Raw genomic sequence first — 23976 nt, forward strand, 5'->3', positions numbered from 1 at the left:
AGGGCATCCAGAACGGTTACTGTTTTTGTCTTCTCAACCCTCTTTGGAATGTTCATACCCCTCATAAATTCTTGTCTTACTCATAGTAGACTTGCCAAAAGCCACAGTCAGTATTTCAAATGTTGTGCTACACTTTATTCAATTTTTCAAGCAAAATTTAGTGCAACAATGTGGGGAAAACATAGATTGCTACTTACTGTAAAGATAACACACTAAATTGGAGACAGGCACAGTTAAAAGACTCAAATAAGCTTTTAGCAATGGCCTTCATTGGAAAAATAGAAACACACACCATTCATTCACGCAAGCAAGCACACCTCACGCACACATGACCACCAACTCCAGCATCTTAGGTCTGACCCCAGCTGCCGGAGTTGGCGGTCAGTAGTTCATGAGGTGTGCTTGCTTGTGTGAATGAATGGAGTGTGTGTCTCTTTTTGCAATGAAGGCTGTTGCTGAAAGCGTATTTGTGAGCATCTTTTAATTGTGCCTGTCTGCAACTAACAGTAAGTAGCAGTCTATCTTTTCCTATGTTGGATATTCCTGCCTGGAGTTTCCATTGTTTAAAATTTAGTGTAAATTCTTTGATCCACCTTTTTCGAAAGTAAAACATTTTCCAGGGACTCTGAAAACACGTATAACCTTTTCGACTGTGAACAATAAAATAAATATTTAAAACAGCTGAAAATCCCAAACATATATCAGGAACATGTGTATCAACAAGAGAAAAAAAGGAAAGAAATTGAAGATCAGATGTATGAAGCCCACGAAATAAAAAAATTCCCATTACTTTTTTTATCACACTTTGTATTATGTGTAGTGATGATTGTTGTCCCGCTCCTAGTAGTTGGTCATTTTGACAATATGTGCAAAATGCACCTGTCTCCTTTGAAAATATAATATTTTACTGTAAATTCTTTTCCAAACACTACAGAAGACTGCCAGTGGTGTATGAAATACAGTAATATTGTTGTTGTTGTTGTTGTGGTCTTCAGTCCTGAGACTGGTTTGATGCAGCTCTCCATGCTACTCTATCCTGTGCAAGCTTCTTCATCTCCCAGTACCTACTGCAGCCTACATCCTTCTGAATCTGTTTAGTGTATTCATCTCTTGGTCTCCCTCTACGATTTTTACCCTCCACACTGCCCTCCAATACTAAATTGGTGATCCCTCGATGTCTCAGAACATGTCCTACCAATCGATCCCTTCTTCTAGTCAAGTTGTGCCACAAGCTCCTCTTCTCCCCAATTCTATTCAATACCTCCTCATTAGATATGTGATCTACCCATCTAATCTTCAGCATTCTTCTGTAGCACCACATTTCGAAAGCTTCTATTCTCTTCTTGTCTGAACTATTTATCGTCCACGTTTCACTTCCATACATGGCTACACTCCACACAGTAATATTAAGAACAGTAAATTGTCTTGGGTTTATTAATGAGTTTTCAGTGATGGTGAAAAATATAAATTGCCTTGAAATAGAATACATGTATGATGCAATTTGAAACAGTATTGAGATGTATTCATAGTCTTATGTTTGTTGTGTAAACTGTGTTACTAAACATCTAACCCACTATTTGGCATATGGTTCATGATTCCAGTTACAGATTGCCTATCTGATGGCTTCCAAGGGCAACAAAAATTTGACTTTCAGTATTTCCAAATTTAAAACATTAAAATTCTGTCATAATTTACTCATTAAGAGGTATAAATCTTATGTTAAAAGTCGGGCACAGTAATAAAAGTCTTATAGTTAGAAATGATGTACGTATCTTGAGGCAGCGTAACTCAGGGCGTGCAAGTTGTCCAGGCTATATTCACCCAGAATTTGAGAATGAGAGTACTTAGCAACTTCCAACTAACTTTACACGTAATTTCAAATCTTTTCTAAACTTTTCTCACTTACATGTTTAATGTCAAATATATTTAACACATTAACTCGTTTGTAGAGTAATCATACAGTCTGAAACTGTTTTATACATGAGTGTTAGATTCTTTAAAGAATCTTCATTGAGGTTTACTGTTAATTACTAGGATGTGATCAGAAAATTGGCTATAGCAGTTGTCAATGCTAGTATTGCAAACCCATGCAAGGTTGCATTTATATGGTGAAATGTATTATAATGTGAGATAATGTAATGGAGAAAAACTGTGTAGCTTTAATACAGGGTGTACATAAAGTCCGGGAACACTTTCAATTATTTATTGCGTAAGAACCAAACATTGTACAGATATCATACATGTCGTCTTGAAGAGAAACCCTGTAGGTTTTTGTCCATGTATACCATGTAGTTTGGTAATTTGCCGATAGTCAGGGCTAGTCGCAAACGTGGCAGGTTTTCTGTGTGTTGGAGTTCGACAAAAACGAGTGTACTACAGCTGTTCAATGGATGCTTAAAACCAAGTATGGTAAGAAGCCACCAACAAGGAACGCCATTTAGCACTGGTACAAAAAATTCATTAGGATGGGTTGCTTGTGCCCAGATAAGAGAAGCATGTATGAGAGACTGGGAAGGCAATTTAATCAACCAAGATAGCATAACTCTTGTTACAGATCCTTACCATTTTGAAATGATGGGAAATATTAGCTCAGAAAATAACTGGATATGTAACCAAATATTTGCTAAGTAAATGTTGATAAATATAAATTTAAAGATAGAAGGAACCAGGGCATAAACAGTGGAATTACATCTTGATAGCAAAACGGACAGTGTGTGACATAAATTTGAGCCCTGTGCATGATTACCCGTAAACACTATTTCTAAGTTTTTCTTTGGTTTCCTTCACTGCTTGCTCATTGTACCAGTTGAATAACACCAAGGATAGGCTAGAGCCCTGTCTCTTTCCCTTCTCAATCACTTCTTCCCTTTCATGCCCTTCAACCCTTATAATTGCTATTAATCTTTCCTGGTGTTGGCTTCTACCAGTTTTTCCCTTTTGTAAATAATTTCAGTATTTTGCAACCGTGAATTACTATACTGATATTTTGGTAATAGTCACTCCTGTCAGCAACTGCTTCCTTTGGAATTGGAATTATTCTTCTTGAAGTTTGAAGGTATTTTGCCTGTTGTCTCATATATTTTGCACACCAGGGTGCATAGTTTTGTCATGACTGGTTCTCAAAAGGACATCAGCAGATGTTACTGATAAAAATGTACCTCAGGGGCCTTGTTTTGGCATAGATCTTTTGGTCCTAGGTCAAATTACCCTTGCAGTATCGTAGCTCCCATCTCATCTTCATCTACTTCCTTTTCCCCTTTCTATAATACTGCCTTCAACTTAATTTCCCTTGTATAGCTCATCTATATATTTCTTCCACATTTCTGCTTTCCCCCGTTTGCTTGGTACTGGTTCTCCATCTAAGCTCATGATATTCATACAGCTGCTTCTCTTTTTTTCCAAATCCCTCTTAATTTACCCGTAGGCAGTATCATTCCCTTGCAAACATTTGCTCATGTCCTGGTGGAATGTCCGCCTTATAAAAATATCGTAATCTAGTCAGTTACTTTATATTTTAAGATTAAAAAAGAAATATTTATAGATTTTTAATGAATTCTTCTACCAGATTCTGCAGATGCTTTAAAATTTTCAGTTAAATTTACCCCAAAAATTTTAATCTTAGGATTAGATGTCACTTTCTCAGTGAATGTCATACTAAATATTTTCAGGTTTAGGTCCATACTTGCACATCAGTAACTATTTAAGTAGTATGTTGTAAATAAAAATCTTGATGAAATTTCCATTTCTTAAATTATTTTTATGGCGGGCTTAAAGTAGCACTCATTGATAGCCCACAGTACTGAAAGTGCGTTGATATTACTAAGAGTTTGGTAAAAGATATTTTTAGGTTCTGGACCCTACTTACATATTAGTATGTATTTAAAAAGTATGTTGTTGATGCAAGTAAAGAACAAATAATGAATATTTTTGTTTAAAAAAATTTTTTTAGGGCAACTGTTGCGAAAAATGTGTTGGTATTGCTAGAATTAAACAAATATCTTCAAGATGATCATGAGTGAACATTACATAATATTCTGGGCCCACATTTTTGAGCAACGAAGACTTACAAAAGAAAGATGAGTTACCCTAGGACATTATTCCATATGACATTATTGAATTAAAGTATGCAAAATATGTCACCTTACTGATTTGTCTCCCCAAGGTTTACAATGATTCTAAGTGCAAATGCAGCTGAACTAAGCTGTTTTAAGAGTTCCAAAATTAAATCCCTGGAATATATTGCTAGACTTACTAAGTACAACATTCTGCTGTCTTTTGTGTAGCTATGGCATTGATTGGTTGGTTATACCATCAATCCCACCAAACTTCAATTTATCTAAGAGAATGCTGCGATTCACATAATCGGATGCCTTAGATAAGTTGCAGAAAATACCAGATGGCGCTATTTTATTATTTAGTGCTCGTAAAATTTGGCAAGGGAATATGTAAATGGCATTCTCAGTAGAGCAACTCTTCTGAAACCCAAACTGTGGTTCGTTGAGGATATCAGTGCTGCTAAGGTGAGATAATATTCTAGAATACATCACTTTCTCAAACATTTTGGAAAATGGTGTCAGCAGTGAAGCTGGTCAGTAGTTATTGAACTGACATCTCTTTTTATCACCTTTCTTAAAGAGAGGTTTGACAACAGAATATTTCAGCCTCTTTGGAAAAATGAGTTATGTTAGTGATACATCACATATTTCAGATAAGACCATGCTTTTTATATTGGAACAAAACTTTATAATATTGTATTGGAAACACTATCTAAACCAGATGAGCTTTTATTTTCAAGAGTATGGATAATTTTCTGAATTTCAGAAGGAGAAGTTGGTAATACATTCATATGATTGAATTTTATGAGAGTTTCAACACACTGCTGTGATTTTCCCCTTTAACTGTTTGTCCCTATACTTTCTACCAGTTATTAAATGTACTTACTACCTGTGACTCATCATTACATCACTGCCATTCAGTTCAGTAGTGGTGATATCCTGTGCCTCGTTGTCCTGTCTCTCGTTTCACTGCATTCCATAAAGCCCCAAGTCTGTTGTCAGAATTACTGATTTCTGACGTGATGTGAAGGTTTCTTGAATTTTTAATAATTTTTCTTAGTAATTTTGAGTAGTTTTGTTGTGTGCAACTACAGCTGGATCAATACTTGTTCTTGCTAATAGGTACATTTTGCTTTTCCTTGAAGATGATATTTTAATCGCTGTAGTGATCCATGGTTTTCATATGGCCATTTAATATTCTTTCTAATTAGCATATATGGAAAGGTATTTTCAAATAATTAAATGAATTTATCATGGAATAGATAAAATTTAATTTAGCATTTGGTTCAGCATAAATTTCATCTCAGGTTATCTCTTGTAAGCTGTTCTTAAAAACATCTGTTGTGGAGGCATTAATTATTCTGATTTCCACTTAAGTGTATCCATACTGTAAGGCACTAGGTAATTTATCCTAACAAACAGTGCATCATGTTCAGAGAGAGCATTTGTTACTGGGTAAACGGTATTTTTCTGGCTTTGAGCTTTAAAACCAATTAGGGTCCTACAGTCTTTATCCATCTGTGTTGGAAAGTTAATTACTGGAATCAAATTGTGTGATCCAAATAAAGTTCCCTATTTTTCCTATCAGGATCCTTTAGAAAATGTGCATTGAAGTCACCACAGACCATTAACTGCTTGCTGCTGCCTGACAGATAGCACAGTAAGGAATCCAGATTCCTTATAAATAGTTTAAAATTTCCTTGTGGGTATCTATATAATTCACAGATACACTTCTCTGTATGCTGATCACTTCAAAAACTACTTGCCTTAATGTTTTTGAACTTGTGTTCTGTCTTAATATATGTAACAAATCTTCCTTTTCATATATTATTTCTGCATGAGTAAGCTGCTGGAGTTAATGTTTTATACATAATAATAACAAGGAGCATATTAAGAGTATTAGAATTTAACTGACTTATTCTTAATAAATTATTACGTTTATCATGAGTGAAAAGTGCTTGACTTGCCGTAGAATTGTTAGGTCGGGGCTTTGGTGTGATGGGTGCTGTAGTTTTTTCCATGTGGGTGACTGTAGTGGCGTGGGAATAGGGGAAGTAAATGAGACTCATCAGTGGTTTTGTAGGATTTGTAGTAGAGATAGGAAGATACTGGAACAGGAGGGGAAAATTGCTGCCCTTCAGGCTGAGTTAGACAAGGCCAGGGGAGATCTTGACAGGTTAAGGAGGGAGAAGGGTAAAGAGAGGTGGGAAGTGGCAACAGGCAACAGGAGGAACAGGCCTAGAACTTTGTCTGACAGCTTTATGGTGAATGTGGAAAATAGATTTGACCTGTTGCTTCAGTTAGAAGCTGGTGAGCCTCAAGCAGTTACAGGTGTAGACAGGGCACAACAAACTTTCAGCAGCAAATTGAAAAGTAAGAATGTAGGGAAATCAGTAAAGAGAAAGAAAGTGTTGTTGTTAGGTAGTTCCCATGGAAGAGGTGTTGGCCAACTCTTGCAGGATGAACTAGGATCAGAATACCAGGTCACCAATTTTTTTAAACCTAGTGCTGGTCTGGAGCAGGTGACAGAGGATTTAGGATCACTTTGCAAAGATTTCACTAAGGAAGACACCGTGGTTATAGTGGGTGGGGCAGGTAACAGTATTGACAGAGATCCTGGGTACAGCATAGAGTGTGACCTGGCGAAGATTGCATCAGCATCGAGGCATACCAGTGTTGAGTTTGTATCTGTTCTTGGGCGCCATGACCGACCTCATTTGAACTCTTCTGTCAAGAGAGTTAATTTGGAGCTGGAACGGCTGCTCATGTCGGGTGCGGGGTCACACATTGGTGTGGTTCATGTTGATTCTGTCAGTAGGTGGGATTATACTAGGCATGGCCTTCACCTCAACAGGAAGGGGAAGGGTAAATTGGCTGGGGAAATAGCAGGAAAGTTAAAGGGGGGAGGCACTGTCATGAGTGGTAAAATACCAGTGGTTATAGGATTCAGAAAAGACCCTTTTTTAGGGTAGGGAGGACAGAAAGAAAACAAATTTTAAGAGAGGTTAGAACTGAGACAAACCTTCAGTTTGAGAAAGAAATCAAAAAACATAATTCCAGCTTATTACATCAACATAAACAGCCATTGGTTAAGAATTTTCAACTGTCAGCAGATATTTTAACTCCATCCAATTTTAAGTCAGTCAATGTGAAATGTCAGCTATCTTTATTGCATCAAAATATTCGAGGACTGAGAAATAAAATTAATGAATTAACTATCTGCATAGATGAATTAGAGTCTTCAAACCCAGCTGACATAATCTGCCTCTCTGAACATCATGTGACCACTGGTATAGAACTTTTAAGTGTTACAGGGTTTAGGTTAGCATCTCACTATTGTAGATCAGAAATGGAGAAAGGAGGAGTTGCCACATTCATCAGGAACTGTCATAAATTTAAGAACATAGACATTCATAAATTTTGCCTAGAACAGCATATGGAAGCATGTGCAACAGAATTAGATTTTCACAAAAAATCTTTCATAATATTAAGTGTATATCGAGCACCTGCAGGTAACTTTAATCTGTTTGTAAACCACCTTGAAGCTGTACTGGCCCATTTAACAACCAAAAACAAAGAAATAGTGGTCGCTGGTGATTTCAATGTAGATTTCCTTAAAGACTCTCCCAATAAGAACCTATTTGAGTTAGTAACACTATCATTCAACTTAATTCCCACAGTAAAGTTCCCCACTAGGATAACCACTTGCTCACAAACAGCCATTGATAATATCTTTATAGAAAAGTCAAATGAACAAAATTATATTACAAAACCAATAGTCAATGGCCTCTCAGACCATGACATGCAGTTCCTTCTGTTAAATGTTAATACTGAACAGGATATAAAATCTGTTAAATCTGAGCTCAAGAGGGTAATCAGTAAGCCAAAAATTGATTATTTTAGGACACTCCTCAGAGACATTCACTGGACTGATGTTTACAGTGCTCATGGCATGAATGAAAAATATAACATTTTTGCTAATAAAGTGCTTACCTTATTTGAACACTGCTTTCCCCCAAAACTTACCAAGGTTAGAGCAAAGTCTACAAAGAAGCCATGGATTACTCGAGGAATAGGGGTATCTTGTAAAACAAAAAGAAAACTGTATCTGTCAATCCGAAACATTTCCAATGTTGATGCTATAGCACATTATAAGAAATACTGCAAAATATTAAAGACTGTAATACGGATGTCAAAGCAAATATATTACAAGGAAAAGATAGTCATATCAGATAACAAAATAAAGACAATATGGGATATAGTGAAGGAGGAGACCGGTAGAACCAGACATGAAGAGGAACAAATAGCATTAAGAGTAAATGATGCATTGGTGACAGATGTGTATAGTGTTGCAGAACTTTTTAACAAACATTTTATAACTGTTACTGAAAAGATGGGGTTGTCAGGTTCGGTAGATGCTGCTATGGATTACCTTAGACCAGACATTTCAAGTAACTTCCATAATATGAATTTGACCCTCACTACCCCAACAGAAATAATGTCCATCATAAAATCTTTAAAATCAAAAACATCTAGTGGGTATGATGAAATATCAACAAAGTTAATTAAAGAATGTGATTCTGAGCTAAGTAACATATTAAGCTATCTGTGTAACCAGTCGTTTATCAGTGGAATATTTCCCGAATGGCTGAAATATGCTGAAGTTAAGCCACTGGTTAAGAAGGGAGATAAAGAAATAGCATCAAATTTCCGTCCAATTTCACTGTTGCCAGCATTCTCAAAAATTTTTGAAAAAGTAATGTACAGTCGTCTTTATAACCATCTTATCTCAAATAACATACTGTCAAAGTCACAGTTTGGATTTCTAAAAGGTTCTGATATTGAGAAGGCTATCTACACTTACAGTGAAAATGTACTTAATTCATTAGACAAAAAATTGCAGGCAACTGGTATATTTTGTGATCTGTCAAAGGCATTTGACTGTGTAAATCACAATATCCTTTTAAGTAAACTAGAATATTATAGTGTAACAGGAAATGCTGCAAAATGGTTCAAATCTTATATCTCTGGCAGGAAACAAAGGGTGTTATTAGGAAAGAGACATGTATCAAGCTATCAGGCATCATCCAACTGGGAACTAATTACATGTGGGGTCCCACAAGGTTCCATTTTGGGGCCCTTACTTTTTCTTGTGTATATCAATGACCTTTCATCAGTAACATTACCAGATGCCAAGTTTGTTTTGTTTGCTGATGATACAAACATTGCAATAAATAGCAAATCAAGTGTAGTCTTAGAAAGATCAGCCAATAAAATATTTGTAGACATTAATCACTGGTTCCTAGCCAATTCTTTGTCACTAAACTTTGAAAAAACACACTACATGCAGTTCAGAACTTGTAAGGGGTGTCCCAAGAGTATATGTCTAACATATGATGACAAGAAGATAGAAGAAGTGGACGGTGTTAAATTCTTGGGATTACAGCTTGATAATAAATTCAACTGGGAGGAGCACGCCACAGAACTGCTAAAGCGTCTTAACAAATCTCTGTTTGCAATGCGAATTTTGTCAGACATAGGGGATATAAAAATGAAAAAACTGGCATACTATGCTTACTTTCATTCCATAATGTCATATGGGATTATTTTCTGGGGTAATTCATCAAGCCAAGCTAAAGTTTTCCGGGCACAAAAACGTGCAGTAAGAATTATATGTGGTGTGAACTCAAGAACATCCTGCAGAAGCCTGTTTAGAGAACTAGGGATACTAACTACAGCTTCCCAATATATTTATTCCTTAATGAAATTTGTCATTAAAAATATATCACTTTTTCAAACCAACAGCTCAATTCATGGAATCAATACTAGAAATAAGAATAATCTTCACAAGGATTTAAAGTCACTTAGTCTTGTACAAAAAGGTGTGCATTATTCAGGAACACACATTTTCAATAACTTGCCAGCAGCCATAAAAAGCTTAACAACCAATGAAATTCAGTTTAAGAGAAGCCTAAAGGATTTATTGGTGGCCAACTCCTTCTACTCCATTGATGAATTTCTGAGGAAAACCAACTGATTTGTATATAAGTACAACATAACTTCTGCACAATTTCAGTGCAGTAATGTGTTCACTGAAAATTTGTGTGTGTGTGTGTGTGTGTGTAAGTATAATCTAACTTCTGCACCATTTCAGTGCAGTAATGTGTTCATTGTAAATAAGTATTACAGTAGTTGTATTACATGTTTCTTACCTTATAAATAAATATAAAACTTTTTTATTTTAAATTCAGTGCAATAGTATTTGTAAAATGACTCTTAGTGTTCATTAAAAAATGACGATCATTCCACTTGGGACCTGTGGAATGGTACATTAGCTTATTTGTTTTAGTTTAAATATTTGTCATGTATTGTTGTTTTTCTGACATGTTCCACATCCTGGAGGACCTCCTCACTACGGATCAATTGGAATGAAAGTAAAAAAAAAAAAAAAAAAAAAAAAAAAAAAAAAAAAAAAAAAAAAAAAAAAAAAAAAAGAAAATAATCTTGCTGCATATAATGTTAATTTATAGCAGTGCACTTTAGTAGTATCTTTACACACCTTGTGATCACATGGTTTCTTTGTCAATGAAAGTCTTTCTATTGTATAACAGATTTGTTTTCGTGACCACTCACACCATTAATCCTCACATAAATCCATATTTTATGATTTTAGTCTCATTTTCCATTTCTTAATAGCTGTACTTTATTTACATGTATCATCTTGAACATGCAAATCTGAAGTGTCCTCCAGTTTCCCCCGTTCGTGTTCTGTGAGAGCCTACACTCATCTACTTTGTCTTATTTGTTGCTGACAGCCACCTTTACCTGTGCACTCTAATATGCATAACAAGAAGTTACAAGCAGAGGATTTGAATGTAATTTTTAAAATATTAAATGTAAATCACACCATTTCACATAGTTTTACACTTCCAATTTTTATCTCTCTTATTCCGTCATCATTCTATCATTTACAAAATTCAAACGAATAAAGAAATGTGTTGATGAACTGCTATGATAAAAATGTGTCTTTGCTTACAGTATGAACGTTACAACAGCTACTAGTGATAGTTAGCGCTCTAATCGACCTACCGTATGCGGCCGATCACTACATACACTCCCCCCTGCGGGTCCAGGGATTACAATAGGCCCGAGGTATTCCTGTCTGTCCTAAGAGGTGACAAAAACGAGTCTCATACGTTTCGGCCTCTATGGGGTGGTCCCCTGTAGGGTTTGACCTCCATTTTTCAAAATTTTCCCAAAGAGTGAGCGAATTGGGGAAGGGCGCCTTACATGGTTTATCCTGTCCATTGTCTATAGAGATCTTTAGCCCACTTCCTCGCCGTTGCATTGCAGTCCAGCTCATCCTCCATCTCTTGGGCAAGGAACCTTCCTGAATGTGTTTTCCACCATGCACTGTGCAGTGTCGCTTTCTGCACCAACGATGACCATGGACTTATTTTGCACCTCATATCCAGCATGGCAGCCAGTCCGTTGTGGTGGGGCCACCATGTACCCTGTTGGTTGTAGCCCCCTGACAAAATGGGGATGGCTCTGCTGATGCCTGCGCTGTTAACTCCCAACATATGCCAAGGATATGCCTGTCACTCTGGGGCATCAGGACTCCCGGCAATGGCCATCGTGCCAGGTGGCCTTTGCTGTGGCTGGGTGGTGCCCGTGGGGAGGGCCCCTGGTCAGAGTGGATGGCATCGGGGCAGATGATGCGCAATGAAGTGTACCACATCATCACTTGGCGGTGATCAGCCACCAGCAGTCTCTAAGAGTTCCACGTCTCAGTACAATGCAAGAAATTCTGACCCTAAATCATTCCCCTCCCATGGGGGAACGCCAGGCTAAGGATGGCAGCGAACCTTATTCACCCTGGTACCTCGTACGTAAGAGAGCTGATGGGGACTCCTTTGTTTCGATGAAGTCACAGTTTTTTGTAGAGCATTTACAGGACAAGTTTAGTGAGGTGGAGGGCTTGTCCAAAATGCGTTCTGGGTCAGTCTTGATAAAAATAGCATCCTCTGCCCAGTCATGGACTTTACTCACTTGTAAAAAGTTGGAGGATGTTTCTGTTACCATCACACCACATAAGAGCTTAAATATGGTGCAGGGTCTATATTCCACAGAGGCCTTCTTTTACTGTCTGAAGATGAGCTGTGCGCCAATTTAGAGCAGCGAGGTGTACATTTCGTCCGGCATGTCCTCCGGGGTCTGAGGGATAATCAGGTTGCCACCGGTGCCTTCATCTTGGCCTTCGAGGGTGATACATTGCCTGAGAAGGTCAAGGTGGTGGTCTACCGCTGTGATGTAAAGCCCTATATCCCTGTCCCGATGCGGTGCTGTAAGTGCTGGAAGTTTGGCCATATGTCTTCCCGCTCTACTTCCAACGTCACATGTTGAGATTATGGATGTCCATCACATCCCAATACTCCATGTGCCCAGCCTCCCATCTGTGTCAACTGGGGTGAGCATCATTCACCTTGCTCGCCAGACTGCAGGATTTTACAGAAAGAGAGGAAAATTATGGAATACGAAACCCTGGACTGACTGACCTGGACTGAGGCTAAGAGAAAATATGAGCGCCTACATCCTGTGGCTATGACCACCTCACACGCTGCCGCTATGAGAACAGTTGTAGCTCCATCAGTTCCATGAATTCCACTCGACTCTTGGAACCAGAAGGCTACGTCTGCCCCCTTGGTGGGGGGGGGGGGGGAGGGGGGGCAATTCCCTCCTGTTGCTCCCACATCGCCTACCTCGGCACTGCCCCACCAACCATCGGGGACACCAGCCCCACTTCTCAGCTGGAGAAGTGTAAGTCTTCTTCGGCTCCTCTCGCCAGGAAGGGATCCCTTGGGTCACTCCCTTCCCAGCTTTCTGCTAGTGGGAAAGATGATGCTGCTAGTGGCCAAAGTGCCCAAAAGTAGCTGGTTGTAGGGTTTCACAATCATCCTGAGTCCCGGAGACTGAATTAGTGAAACCCTCTCAGCCAGAGAGACCCAAGGAGCAGAGAGAAAAGTCCAAAAAGACCACCTCTATGACCAAGGAAATTGTGGTGGCACCCACACCACCGCTACCTACAAGGTCTGCATCTGGGGATGACGTGGAGATGCTCGCATCTGCTGAGGACCTACAGTACTGGCCATAAAAATTGCTACACTACGAAGATGACGTGCTACAGACCCGAAATTCAACTGACAGGAAGAAGGTGCTGTGATATGCAAATGATAAGCTTTTCAGAGCATTCACACAAGGTTGGCGCCGGTGGTGACACCTACAACGTGCTGACATGAGGAAAGTTTCCAACCAATTTCTCATACACAAACATCAGTAGACCGGCGTTGCCTGGTGAAACGTTGTTGTGAAGCCTCGTGTAAGGAGGAGAAATGCCTACCATCACTTTTCCGACTTTGATAAAGGTCGGATTGTAGCCTATCGCGCTTGCAGTTTATCGTATTACTACATTGCTGCTCGCGTTGGTCGAGATCCAATGACTGTTAGCAGAATATGGAATCGGTGGGTTCAGGAGTGTAATACGGAACGCCGTGCTGGATCCCAGTGGCCTCGTATCACTAGCAATCGAGAAGACAGGCATCTTATCCGCATGGCAGTAACAGATCATGCAGCCTTGTCTCGATCCCTGAGTCAACGGATGGGGACGTTTGCAAGACAACAACCATCTGCATGAACAGTTCGACGACGTTTGCAGCAGCATGGACTATCAGCTCGGAGACCATGACTGCGGTTACTCTTGACGCTGCATCACAGACTGGAGCGCCTGCGAATGTGTACTCAACGACAAACCTTGGTGCACGAATCGCAAAACATCATTTTATCGAATGAATTCAGGTTCTGTTTACAGTATCATGATGGTCGCATCCGTGTTTGGCGACATCACGCTGAAAGCACATTGGAAGCGTGTATTCGTCATCGCCATACTGCCGTATCACCCGGCGTGATGGTATGGGCTGCCATTGGTTACACGTCTCGGTCACACCTTGTTCGCATTGACGGCACTTTGATCAGTGGACGTTACATCTCAGATGTGTTACGACCTGTGGCTCTATCCTTCATTCGATCCCTGCAAAACCCTACATTTCAGCAGTATAATGCACAACCGCATGTTGCAGGTCCTGTACAGGCGTTTCTGGATACAGAAAATGTTCGACTGCTGCCCTGGCCAGCACATTCTCCAGATCTCTCATCAATTGAAAACGTCTGGTCAATGGTGGCCAAGCAACTGGCTCGTCACAATACACCAGTCACTACTCTTGATGAACTGTGGTATTGTGTTGAAGCTGCATTGGCAGCTGTACCTGTACATGCCATCCAAGCTCTGTTTGACTTAATGCCCAGGCATATCAAGGCCGTTATAACGGCCAGAGGTGATTGTTCTGGGTACTGATTTCCCAGTCTCATGACGTCATCCTTCAGTGGAATCACGATGACTTTTTCCACCGCCTGGCTGAGCTACGGCAACTGTTAAGCTTGACACCTGCTATCTACATTGCACTTCAGGAAACCTGGTTCCCGGCAGTGCGGACCCCATCCCTCCATGGCTATAAGGGATATTACAGGAGCCGTAGCAACTATAATAGTGTGTCAGCTGGAGTTTGCATTTATGTCCTAAACTCAGTCTGTAGTGTAACAGTGCCCCTTCAAACCCCTCTTGAAGCAGTGGCCGTCAGCATAAGGGCGACACAGGAAATAACTGTCTGCAATGTATATCTTCCTCCAGATGGTGCAATACCCCTGAATGTATTAGCTGCACTGATTAATCAACTCCCTAAACCTTTCCTACTTTTTGGATATTTTAACACCCATAACCCCTTGTGGGGTGGCACCGTACTTAGTGGCCAAGGCAGTGATGTCGAAGCTTTACTGTCTCAGTTCGACCTCTTCCTCGTAAATACTGGGGCCACCACACATTTTATTGTGGCTCATGGTAGTTACTCAGCCATTGATTTATCCATTTGCAGCCCAGGACGTCTCCCATATGTCCACTGGAGAGCACATGACGACCTGTGCAGTTGTGACCACTTCCCCATCTTCCTGTCACTGCCCTGGCATCAGGCCAACGGTCACTTATCGAGATGGGTTTTTAAACAAGGTGGACTGGGAAACTTTCACCTCTGCGGGCACCATTGACTCTCCCCCACAGGGTAACATGGGTGTGATGGTTGAGCAGGTGACTACAACAGTCGTTAATGCAGAGGAAACGCAATCCCTCGCTCTTTTAGATGCCCCCTTGGTGGTTGACAGAAGTCACTGAGGCAATTAAGGAGCATCAGCAAGCTCTACAGCAGCATAAGTGGCACCCTTCCCTGGATCACCTCATAGCCTTTAAGCAGCTCCTTGTCGGCGTTCGCCAGATTATCAAATTACGGATGGAGGAGTGTTGGGAGAGATAAGTCTCATCCATTGGATGCCGTACGTCACTTTCCCAAGTCTGGACGAAGATCAGACGTCTTTTTTGTACCAGATCCCAACAGGTGTCCCTGGCATTAACATCAATGGTGTGTTGTCAACCGGCGCTAACGCGATTGCTGAGCACTATGCTTGAGGCTCTGCTTCGGCGATCTAACCCCCCCCCCCCCTTTTGCACCCTGAAACGGTGGGTGGAAAGGAAAGCCCTCTCGTTCGCTACACCCCACAGTGAACCCTATAACGCCCCATTTACATAGTGGGAGCTCCTCAGTGCCCTTGCACATTGCCCTGACACAGCTCCTGGGCCAGATCAGATCCATGGTCAGATGATTAAACATCTCTCATCTGACTACAAGTGACATCTCCTTGTCATCTTCAATCGGATCAGTTGCGTCTCGTCTTTCCATCCCAGTGGTGGGAGAGCACCATCATTCCGATGCTTAAACTCGGTAAAAACCCGCTTGAAGTGGATAGCTATCGGACCATCAGCCTCACCAATGTTCTTTGTAAGCTCCAGGAGTGTATGGTGTGTCTGTGGTTGTGTTGGCTCCTGGAGTCACGTGGTCCACTGACTCCATGCCAGGGCGGCTTCCGCCAGGGTTGCTCTAACACTGATAATCTTGTGTCCCAAGAGTCTGCCATCTGAACAGCCTTTTCCAGATGCCAACACCTAGGTGCCGTCTTGTTTGATTTACAAAAAGCATATGACACCACCTGGCAACATCATATCCTTGCCACATTATACAAGTGTGGTCTCAGAGGCCCACTCCTGTTTTTTTTATCCAAAATTTCCTGTCACTTCATACTTTCCGTGTCTAGGTTGATGCCTCCCATAGTTCGCCCCATTTCCAGGAGAGAGGGGTCCTGCAGGGCTCCGTATTGAGTGTATCTCTATTTTTAGTGGCCATTAATTGTGTAGCAGCAGCTGTAGGGCCATCCGTCCCACTGTCCCTGTATGCAGACGACTTCTGAATTTCACACTGTTCCACCAGTATTGGTGTTGCTGAGTGGTGCCTACAGGGCGCCACCCACAAGGCGCAGTCATGGGCTCTAGCCCACGGTTTCCAGTTTTCGGCCGCAAAGTCGTGTATAATGCACTTCTGTTGGTGTTGTATTGTTCATCTGGAACCAGAACTTCACCTTAATGTCGATCCACTCACTGTAGTGGAGACATATCGATTCTTAGAACTGTTTTTTGACGCCCGATTGACTTGGCTTTCTCACCTCAGTCACCTTAAGCAGAAATGCTGGCAGCACCTCAATGCCCTTCGCTGCCTGAGCAACACCAATTGGGGTGCAGATCGCTGTGCGCTACTGCAGCTCTACAGAGCCCTTGTTCAATCCCGCCTTGAGTATGGGAGTGTGGTTTATGGTTCGGCTACACCCTCAGCATTGCGTTTGCTCGACCCAGTGCACCACTGTGGCGTTTGCCTAGTGACAGACGCTTTTAGGATGAGTCTGGTGAATAGTGTCCTGGTGGAGGCCGGAGTCCCTCCATTGCAGGTTAGGCGTGCACAGTTGCTCTCCAGTTACATTGCATACGTTTGTAGTTCTCTTGCGCATCTGAATTTCGGTCTCCTTTTCCTGCCCGTGGCGGTTCATCTCCTGCATCGGCGGCCCAGGTCAGGGCTTACACTTGCAGTTCGTGTTCAAACCCTTCTCTCTGAACTTCAGTTGTTGCCTTCACCACCTACACTTGAGGTTCATTCACGAACACCTCAGTCGTGTACATCTAGGCTGCAGCTTCGATTCTCGTCACGTACTGGGGCCACGAAGTGGTTTACACCAATGGCTCGATGGCTAATGGTCATGTTGGCTTTGCCTATGGTCACGGAGGACATATAGAGCAGCATTCCTTGCGTGATGGCTGCAGTGTTTTCACTGCAGAGCTGTCGGCCATATCTCGTACTCTTGAGCACATCCACTCATGCCCAAGTGAGTCATTTATCCTGTGTACTGATTCCTTGAGCAGCCTACAAGCTACTGACCAGTGCTACCCTCATCATCCTTTGGTAGCGACCATCCAGGAGTCCGTCTATGCCCTGGAATGGTCCAGTCATTCAGTGGTGTTTGTCCGGACCCCAGGTAAAGTAGGAATCCCAGGCAATGAATTTGCCGACAGGTTGGCTAAACGGGCTATGCAGAAACCGCTTATGGAGATCGGCTTCTCTGAAACTGACCTGAGCTCAGTATTACGCCGCAAGGTTTTGTGGCTTTGGGAGACAGAATGGCATAACCTCAGTACGCACAGCAAGCTGCGTGCCCTTGAGGAAACTACGAATGTGTGGAAGACCTCTGTGCGTGCCTCTCACAGGGACTCTGTGTTTCTCTGTCGGCTCCGCATTGGCCATACGTGGCTGTCTCATGGTTACCTCCTCCTTCGTGATGACCCACCTCAGTGTCACTGTGGCTCACGAATGACAGTCGTCCATCTCTTGCCGGACTGCTCACTTTCCGCCGCTCTGCAGCGGACTTTTAACCTTCCCAGCACCCTACCTTCAGTGTTGGGCAATAATGCCTCAACAGCAGCTTTAGTTTTACATTTTATTCTTGAGGGTGTGTTTTATCATTTTCTCCAAGTTTTAGCACATGTCCTTCATCCCTGTGTGTCCTCCACCCTCGTGCTTTCAGGGTGGGGGTTTTAATGTGTTGCAGAGTGGCTGGCTTTTCCTTTTTATCCTCATTGTCAGCCAGCCATGGTAACGTGCTTTTTTGATTTAAGATCTTCTACCTGTTGTTTGCGTTTTTGTGGTTTTCTTGTCCCCTTTTGTCCATTTAAGTGTGTTGACCTTCAGTCGTTGTCATTTTTCCTTTCATTCTGTTTGGTGTTGTCTTATTGTCTTACTCTCACCCTTGTGGCATTGTTTCCTTTGGAACAGTGGACCGATGACCTCATAGTTTGGTCCCTTCCTCACTCTTTTAAACCAACCAACTAGGCCACTCTTTGTGCAGTCTATTGATTACTGGCTTTCCCAGCATTATTTGTGCCAGGTTTACTTAATTGGTACACTACATGGCTATGACAATTGAAACATGATGTCCTCCCTCTCTCAAAAAAAGGAGGAGGAGGAGGAGGAGGAGAAATGGTCGTTAGTGGTAACCTCAGGTGAACCTGCCACACCGTAGTTTTATAACACCTACATAGGCAGTCAGTGCCCTCTATCTGGGTGGACTGTACAGAACCCAAGCTGTTTGTGGGAATGCATGTGGATCCCAACTAAGACGAAAGAAATATCTCCATGTTACGGGTGGGTCATTAGCAGTCACCAAAACCCTCTGGAACTGCACCAGGAAATTGAACTTTGATCATTGTTGAAAGGCACAATCTTGTCAGAATGTCTTTGTTGTGGAGTAGAAAAACACGATACCCTCAGCTACCATAAGGCCTTGTAAGTTGTAGGGACGTCATGTACATTGACACTGCTGAACTGAAAAAGTAGTGGGGAATCGGAAGCATAACAGAAGAGAGGAATTTGATGATGTAAGTGAATGGTGAACTGTAGAGAACTGTTGCCTTCACCATAACATTCAGTTGGCTATCCTAGAACTCATCAAGGTTTTATTTATTATACTAAAAGTAAAACTTTAGGTACCCAATCTAATGTGGTGCTACAAATGCCAATGGTGTGGTAACACCACAGGAAAGACACCTTCAAAGCCACGACATTATGTTCAGTGCCAGACTTCTGTCTAAATTGCTCAGATAGTCAGCTGCTGACCAGAAAAAGGGATCGGTTGGTAGGACGTGTTCTGAGGCATCAAGGGATCACCAATTTAGTATTTGAGGGCAGCGTGGAGGCTAAAAATCATAGGGGGAGACCAAGAGATGAATACACGAAGCAGATTCAGAAGGGCGTAGGTTGCAGTAGGTACTGGGAGATGAAGAAGCTTGCACAGGATAGAGTAGCATGGAGAGCTGCATCAAACCAGTCTCAGGACTGAAGACCACAACAACAACAACAACAGTCAGCTGCTAGGAGCAGGCTTTGCGTGGTATTTTTAGAAGAAACGAAAATTTAAAAAATTATGTTGGTCATTAAAATTTCCTGTACTGAGAAAGAAATAACATAATACCTTGCAACCTCCTCTGTTCTGCATCTACATACATACTCTGCAGGCCACCTAATGGTGCCCGACAGATGGTAACTTGTACGAATGCTAGTCATTTTCTTTCCTGTTCCACTTGCAAACAGAGTGAGGGGAAAATGACTGTTCATATGCTACCATACAAGTCCTAATTTCTTTTACATTGTCTGTGCAGTCCATATGTGATGCTATGTTGGTGGCAGTAGAATTGTTCTGCAGTTGGCTGCAGATGCTGATTCTCTAAGTTCTCTCAGTAGTGTTTCGGGAAAAGAATGCCAGCTTTCCTCCGGGGATTACCATGTGGGTTCACGAAGTATCTCTGCAATACTTTCATGTTGATTGAACCTACTGGTAACAAATCTACCGACACGCTTTTGAATTGCTTTGATGTCTTCCTTTAATCCATCCTGATGTGGATCCCAAACACTCTAGCAGTACTCAATAATGGGTCTCACAAGTGTTCTATACACTATTGCCTGCCCCCCCTCCCGTTTCCAGGGAAGAGAATGTTTTTATCACTTATATGAATGATATTCCATAACAGAATATTTGTTTGTAACCTATATAAAATCAGGTCACAGATATCAGGATATTTAGACTCAAAACTAAAGAAAATCCACTTCCGAACAACACTGTCTTCCATGCTCATGTGCAGTCAGGTGTCTGCTTATATGAACATGGTCTCCTATATAACGGACTTGTAAGAACTTTACAGTTAGTTGACTAGTTTTTGAAGCGATTGTCTCTGAAGCTGGGCGTTTTGCATTGAAATGCAATTTTGACGTTATTTTTGAATAGACTCGTCATTGATTTTGAAGGATATTATTGCGTTTTACTTAATAACGTGTACACATTTTATGGAAGCTTTAATGCTGCTTGGAAGTCCATGTTCAAAAGAAATGGACTTGGCTGTCTTTTAATCTAGGTACCTTAAATATCCTGTTAAATCATTGGGTCTTATCAATTGGTATGAGCCTCTTATGGTGGCTGTGAACCAGCACGCAATTAAGTTTTGCCATTTCATTCCCCCCCCCCCCCCCCCCTTTTTGTCATCTCTGCCTTTTGTGGTGCTACAATAAATGCAGAACACCATGTATTAAGAGATACAGTCTAAATGTGTGTATTTTTAAACAGTGGAGACATTGGGCCATAGTGTGTAGATGGAGGGGGGGCGGGGAGGAGAGAGAGAGAGAGATTGTCTATATCTGACAAAGGACTTAGTATTTTAGCTTACAGTGTCAAACAGTCTTCTTTCAGTGTGCCTGTTTGCCACCAAGCACCTCCCATATGTGGTGAGTAGTAATCTATCTTTTTGATATGTAATTATCAGTTCCCTTAATTCTACTATAGAGTTTCTTATTGGAACACATCAAAAACTGAGCAGTTGTTGTGGTGAAAAACTACTATAACAACCTTAACTGTTTGCTTTCCAATTTTTTAATAAAAGAAGGAAGACTGACTAGTGATACCATTATTCAATATGTGTGGGCCATTTAAACATAATACTTTCTTCTTATTGCAGGAAATGGAAGTTGGATCCAAATGATAGTCGGCGTGCTATGGCTAAATTGTACAATGCTGCAGAGCAGTGCAAACACATTTTGTCCACAATGAGTACAGCTCATTGTTTTATTGAGTCTTTGTGTGAAGGAACAGACTTTAGCTACAATGTTACAAGAGCACGATTTGAAAATTTGATTAGTGCAGCTGTGAAAATGTGCACTGCCCCCATAGAAGAAGCACTGAGCCAAGCAGGTATCGATTGCAGAGACATAAACAAGGTGAGTCATCTGGTAGAGTTACTACCATTTTACAACATTACCCTTTCTCCATCCCTTCCCCAGTCCCTCATACTCTTCCATGCCCCCAACCCTCCCATTTACCATTCCCTTTTGCACTGTGTAACAATTCTGAGTCAGGTGTTTCTTCTTGTGATAATGCTCATGTTCTATTTCTTATTTTTTATTTTATTTTATTATACTGTATTGCTCTTCTGTGTCAGTGATTCAAGGCTATGACCATAGCATCATACTTTCAGGTGAATTTTCAAGCTCTATGTCTACACATGTACTCGGCAAGCCATCTTATGGTGCATGACAGAAGGTACCTTGTACCAACACTAATCATTTCCTTTCCTGTCCACTTGCAAATAGAGCAAGGGAAAAGCAACTGTCTACGTGCCTCCATATGAACTGTAATATCTCTTATCTTATTGTCATGGTCCTTAAGCAAAATGTACTACATTGATGGCAGTAGAATCATTCTTCAGTCAGCAGCAAATGCTGATACTCTGACTTTTCTCAATAGTATTTCACAAAAAGAATGTGGTCTTCCCTCCAGGGATTTCCATTTCAGTTCACGAAGCACCTTAGTAATAATCATTTGTTGATCGAACCTACTGGTAACAAACCAAGCAGCCTGCCTGTGAATTGCTTCGATGCTTCCTTTTATGCGACCTGGTGGGGATCCCAAACACTCGAGCAGTACTCAAGAATGAGTTGTACTAGTATTCTATACTTGGTCTCCTTTATGGATGAACCACACATTCCACACGATATTAGGCAAGTGTACTAGTTTCTTTGGCTCTTCATTGTATGTCAAAGATGCAAGGTGGTGGTGGTGGTGGTGGTGGTGATGATGATTTTACATTATTCTCCAGTTCTTTTCACTTACCTATGTTTCCTGTTAGGAAACACTGTGTGTGTGTGTGTGTGTGTGTGTGTGTGTGTGTGTGTGTGTGTGTGTGTAAATTCTCAAAATATGTGAATGCATAATGTTTGCCTAAAAGAACAGACACCACGGTGCAGAATCTGCAGCTATGAAAAATTATATGTAAATTGAAGGGGGATAACTGCTGTCAGCTGCCGCAGGACGTTAAGTGGAATTGGTGGCGATGAGCGAAAATGTGTACCGGACCGAGACTCAAATCTGGGCTCTCCTGCATACTAGACAGGTGCAGTAACCACTGAACCATCCGGGACACAGTGTGAAATTTAAACTTCTGTGATTTCTCCAAATAAATGTAGGCAAATGCCAGAACGGTTCCCTTGAAAAGGATGTGGGCGATTTCGTTCCCGATACCTGCATACACTGAGCTCGTACTCTCACTTCCTTGTCATTGGTGGGCTATAAGACCCTAATCTTCACTTCTTCTTTTATTTACCATGAGTATTGCTGTCTAGTGTGTACCAGCAGCAAGTGCAAGGCAAATAAATGAGAATATTAGTTCATATGTCTTAGCTGCTTCAGTTCAATTGTCAAGATTTTCAGCTCCGATTAGTCTGTCGCAAGCTGTGCTGCTGTATGTAAGAAAGCAAAATGAGTGAACTCTGGAAGCACTCAGTATTTTTAGATATGTTGGTCACAGAATATGGGAAGTAGGCAGAACTTAAGAGCTCTTTTTTTATATAGTGCATTTTGCCTGGTCTCAAGTTGATTATGGTTGTCTGATGTGTCAGTATGCTCAGTCATTCTAGATGAAAACCTGTGAAGCAGTCAATCATGCGGAAATAGTGTTGGCCACCAAACCTTTTATGATCAGCTCCACTGTATGCTCTGAAGCTAGCAAACCACCTCTTGTAATTGCATAGCAGCTCATCATGGTGTGAGAAGATTATAAAGTTTCCTCAGTGCAAAAGACACAGGCACACCATATCGTCGGTCACCCATTGACAGAAAAACACACTGAATAACAATTTGTGAGCACGTATCGAGCCTTTGGAATACATAGAAGTCAGGGGAAGCTCATGGAGGCCAGACAGATTGAACTTTAAAATGGTAAGTAGGTTATTAGTAAATGTTACTACATGCGACATAAGAGGGTGAACCTTCCATCTACTAGCCACAATTACAAGAATTGTGCAATTGAACATCTCACAGACAAAGTTGTAATTGCTGCATGTGCCTTTAGAGTTGTTACCAATGCAGAATGTAAAATTTATTAATCAAACTCTAGAACCTGACCTAATCCATTGCCTGGAATGATTTATTGCTGTGCAGGAAGGGGTCATTTCATCCAAGCACTTAATGCAACACGTAGAGCATTTCAGAGAAGGATGACGACATATGACAATGATTGTGAGTGCTGCAGTACCAAGTGCTACAGTGGCTCTGACTCTGGTGCGTGTAGCTTTTATTCTTTTGAGGTGGAGAGCCAGTCATCAGCATAAACCACCAATACTCCAGGTTTTAGTAGACTAGATCCATAGAGCATAAGAGAAAGTGAGAGTATAACTTTGTAGTGTGAATGTAGAGTAGGTGTAAATTTAGGAGTAAGAGAAAAGGAAGCACTGGGACAAGCCATGAAGGTTTAAATTGCCAGAAGTGAAAACAAGCGCAAAAAGAAGAGTTCTAAGCAAATAGCAATAAGCAGCTTAGTAAGAAAGATTTGATGCCGTATCTA

General features: G+C 41.3%; 1 protein-coding gene across 1 annotated transcript in view; it reads left to right on the forward strand.

Moving 5' to 3' along the window:
- Positions 1–23976, forward strand: part of LOC126470711 (heat shock 70 kDa protein 14-like) — a 190352-nt gene that overhangs the window by 130275 nt on the left and 36101 nt on the right. The window contains exon 6 of the mRNA XM_050098712.1: positions 21097–21355. Coding sequence (XP_049954669.1) covers positions 21097–21355 — 259 coding nt within the window. The remainder of the gene's footprint in view (positions 1–21096; positions 21356–23976) is intronic.

The sequence above is a fragment of the Schistocerca serialis genome, chromosome 3, assembly GCF_023864345.2.
Source record: "Schistocerca serialis cubense isolate TAMUIC-IGC-003099 chromosome 3, iqSchSeri2.2, whole genome shotgun sequence".
NCBI classification, from domain to species: domain Eukaryota; kingdom Metazoa; phylum Arthropoda; class Insecta; order Orthoptera; family Acrididae; genus Schistocerca; species Schistocerca serialis.